The sequence below is a fragment of the Neodiprion lecontei genome, chromosome 1, assembly GCF_021901455.1.
Source record: "Neodiprion lecontei isolate iyNeoLeco1 chromosome 1, iyNeoLeco1.1, whole genome shotgun sequence".
Classification (NCBI taxonomy): Eukaryota; Metazoa; Arthropoda; class Insecta; order Hymenoptera; family Diprionidae; genus Neodiprion; species Neodiprion lecontei.
In genome coordinates, this window is record NC_060260.1 from 24,370,045 (window position 1) to 24,374,667 (window position 4,623).

The 4,623-nt window shown below is 31.5% G+C and overlaps 1 protein-coding gene across 2 annotated transcripts in view; it reads left to right on the forward strand.

Annotated features, from left to right (window-relative positions):
- Positions 1 to 3,427, forward strand: part of LOC107227536 — a 43,027-nt gene extending 39,600 nt beyond the window's left edge. For both annotated transcript variants that reach the window (XM_046731892.1, XM_015668714.2), the window contains exon 8: positions 60 to 3,427. In XM_046731892.1, coding sequence (XP_046587848.1) covers positions 60 to 807 — 748 coding nt within the window. In that variant the 3' untranslated portion in view covers positions 808 to 3,427. The remainder of the gene's footprint in view (positions 1 to 59) is intronic.
- Positions 3,428 to 4,623: the final 1,196 nt, after the last annotated feature.

Sequence of the window (4,623 nt, forward strand, 5' to 3'; positions counted from 1 at the left end):
TTCACAAAATTGTAAAGTGATGATAGTATATTAAAAAAGCATCAATTATATTATTCCAGTAACCTACAGGATCCGACAATTATTGAAGAAGTGAGAGAGTCAAATAACAATAAACGAGAAACTGCCAAGAATCATGCAAGATCTATAGATTTAAATAAATCGATTAACATAAATCGGAATAGCGAACATGAAATGAGTCCCGAAGAAACGTTAAATTCTCTTGGTAGCATCGAAGAACCGGACGTACTGGAATGTTGGGAGACAGAAATAATGGAACCTGTTGTAACATTAAAAAATAACAGCCAAATGAAACTTCAAATCAACGGTAAAGTCCATGAAGGAGAAGCGACGGAAGATGAAAATTACGATAATCACAGTGATTCTACAAACAGGGAACATGTGAAGAAGTATTATAGACTCGCGAGGGAGTACACACTAAGTATCGAAGATGAACTAAGCGAACGTGCGTTGAAGCAAATGAACAGTAATAACATCAGCTCAAATTCAAATTCGCCCAAGAGAACAACGCCAAATACCCCAGAGCGTATGATCGAATGTTTATGTAGTGAAGAGATACCGATTATTGTACCACTTCCTAAATCGACACTAACTAAAGCAAACAAGGTTGTGAAAGATGGAATGCAAAATGAAACTGTCGACGAAGCATTTGAAGTATATGAGAGCTGTTATACAGGAAAGACAAGATTGGCTGGTGTATCTCAGCTAAATGTTGAGGGATCGAAGATTCCCTTTCAGAATCAAGAGGGACCCATACCATGTAAAGCGGTATGTTGCAATATACAGTAAAAACTCATACAGATGGGACTGTCTTTATCTTACGTCTAAGTTTTGGAAAGAGAAATGATAAATGTTTGAAATTTTAAAATGCTTTTTATAACCTTGTTGAACTAAATTCACTGGTATGAGAATAATTGTGGATAGGGAGGGAAAAAAATTGATTTAAAAGTAAGATACGTAAATGGTAAAATAGTTCCACGCAGCTTCCCATTTTTGTAAATAGTTCACGGTCACCAATACTTCATTGATATGAACAATGTTTAGCCCAAAATGTTATAACGAATTGCCTACATTTCGTAATGATAAAATATATCTATTTAATATTATGTATTAATCATTGAATTACTATTGAATATAGAAACACGTTGTTGACTACACGTTCGCTGTTATACATTTGGCAGGTTAGCTATTATTATAAGACATACCTGTGACGAATAATATTCACATGTGATCGTAAAGCGATATTCTTCGATAGTATGACTAAGGATTATGACAAAGAGTCAGCTCCGTGATTAAATTTTATTATTCTTGAGTTGAATATAAATTTAGGAATAAAATATTGTTCGGAACTGGATACTAAAGTACCAAATTATAAAAATGAAGAAAATTAAGATTAAAAAGAAAAAAGAAATGCCACATAAGGAAACAAAGAACTAGAAAAACCACCTTATACGTCTTTGCTCTGTACATATCAACAAACGATAATTAGCCAAAAAAAAAAAATTTAAATTATCGTTCGATCACCATACCGTCAAAGCTATAATCGAAGATCAGCGTTTGAAAGATTCTTTGAAGACTATTATTTCAGCAAATTATACATATACTTTTATATATACATATATATATTTATATATACATATTTGTGTACATACACGGCAGCGTACTCTTTGACCTATTTCTTGGAGCATAGAAGAAGCTAAATTAGGAACTAGGTCGCATAATTTGTGAAGACCTAACTTTGTTCCGATTAAAGTTTTTGCTGATGTAATTGAATGCTGTTATATAATAAATAATAAGCAGGATTATGAATCGTTACATGTTGGTAAGGTATATTTTTCATGATCTTCACGTCCTTGTTATGTGATTATTAACTGGTATAATAGGAACTTAGCTGTAAAGACTTTCAAAATTGAAATACCCAATTTTTTTTTTTTTTTTTTCAAACTTTATTAACAAAGTTTTAATCTTGCTCAAAAGAAATTTTAGCTGTGTAAGCCAGGGATTATTTAGATACTATAACTTATAATGGCGATGTTAATCTTTCACAACTGACGATCTTCTAAAGGAAAAAAGAAAAGTGTAAATCAGTTTCTTGACTTTGATTTATATTTCAACAGGTCCCCCTACGATAAACCTGTTAAATGACGATAATTATAATTGAACCGAAAGTACAGGATTTTTTATAAATGCAGACACGACGCATATTTAACAAATAACTGTGTGTGTTATAACCCATTTATTTACAACAAATATATACCATGCAACAGGAACATACCATTATAGTACATAAACACGAAATATCGAAAGTAGGATCGAGCAATGGTCAGTGGACAACAATAAGCAACAAATAATTCAATATATCTAGTAATAATGCCTAGTCACGATTCAGTAAAAATGTAAGTAATTCCATTAATGTGTGAGGCATGACCAGGTTCTGGCATATATGTACAATTATGTAGTGAATAATTGTCTGCATCAAAGAAAAATTGAAGTTTAGCTTGGTGAAATTATATAGATTAAAATAAAAAATCAATCAATGAACGTATGATGAGTATTTTCTAAGTGGTGACATATGCACCGTAGCTTGTTTTAGTTAGTTCATGCTAGCTGGCCTTTGCAGATTAGATCGAGTAAAATTCAAATGTGTAAAGAAGCATCACAAGTGAAATGATTGGTAATATTCGGATAAATAATGTCAGATCAGGCTTTGCGAAGAGAAGTAAAGAATGAAAAAAGAGAAATACCATACACATGTTCATTTGAAGTCAATATATTCTAGTTATGTCATCTCATGGTAAGAGAGAGTATGGATTATGCATATATCTTAATTAAAGAAATGTGAAAAAATAGCCTTAGTTGTAAAGTTAGTTTTTGCTGAATCGCGGTAAAAAAGTAATAACTTCCACACAATACTATTTGTAGGAAAAATTATACGAATACCCTAATTATACAAAGCGCATCATTCGTTGTTCGATCTTCATGTAGAATCCATCAATGCGAAATTAACTGAACAAAACGAGTAAGAAAATAATTTTTAAAAAATACACTGTAACCATACAAAGTGCGTGTTGCATCAAGTGTGTGCCTTATACTGTGGCGGCCATTTTTTCTAACCATTTAAGAGGACATCCTCAAATAAGCGACGACTAACAAACAAAATTCAATACAAATGCATGTTTCATATTTCAAATATGATAAAATAAACCACATATGATAATTGTTTGACACAACAAAAAAAAAAAGAATGTTCTACTTATGACGTAGGATCCGAAGTACTCATCTCATTTCATTCTGTACTAACATGTCACTACATATTAATACAAGCCATCATTAAACTTCTACCTTAGTTAGTCATTATATACATATATATTATATATATATAAACAAATAAAAAACACGTAAGAATTAACATTATTTTAATTTTGTTGTGTTTTTGCTTAAAAAATATAAATAAAACAGTTTAATTAAAAATTGAATTATCTGACATTCATCCTACCTATATCCATCACAATTTCAGTCAACTTCCACCGCTTTTATACCATAAATATGCCTGAAATTAAGTCATACTAAATGAAGTCATACATTTGAAAAGTTGTTGATATGTTATGAATACTGTTAGAAGTCTTACAATCTGTTACCAAGTGATATTCTGGATCTGTTTGTTCATTTAGAAGATTGAAACAAACTTATTGTGCAACAATATTTTAAAATATTTGTCAACATGACATAAATAAATTAATTAATATTAGTGATATACATGATATATATGACAGTTGTTCGATTATTCGGGAAAAAAATCCCTCTCCTATAGATAACAAATCATTTAATGATGTTTCTCTGTTAATAAGAACAATTGTTCTATCTCGAACCAATTGAGCATGCGAATTTGAGATGACATCATTTACGAATTTGGAACACATTACAGACAGTTATGTACAAATAGAATTTTTAACAAATATTGATCGATCAATTAGTTTAGAGAAAAATTATTGTATTATCTGGGGCATCAGGTATGCAAAAATAAACATTGGTCATTTGATTCTTTAATTAACTATTTGAAACGGAATGAGGTTGTAAAAGAAATGGTCAATGCCTCGTGGTTGGATTTCTGCATGTACTCAGTCTTCACGGTCTAATCTTTGGTCGAAATCCATCATATTTTAATACAAGTTAGCGAAGACTACTTATTCTTTCGGATAACTTCCGAAATTAGCATTTCACATATTGTTTACGATACCTACGTAATATAAATAGACGAACGGTTCTAAAAGCTGCTAAAAGTCGAAGGATTCAAAGAGGTTACTAGACGAAATTATAGTAACGTTTTGGGTTGGCATTTCGGACTGGAACGAGTAAATAATCGCTTGACGATCGAAAATGAATTGAACGGTGGACAAATGAATAGTTTCACAACTGAAAATAATATGAAAATTGATTGAATAATAGATTTTCACCCTTAGATTTACACCGCTGTGCGAGCGCGTGGGAAATAACCGACGAAAATAGTTTTGGTAGCACTGTTTCAGGAGCCAGCCTAGCAACGAGCAGACGGCATATAAATGCGTCACTTCCTCGTATCCCTGACGTTTTCGCTTCTATATTTGA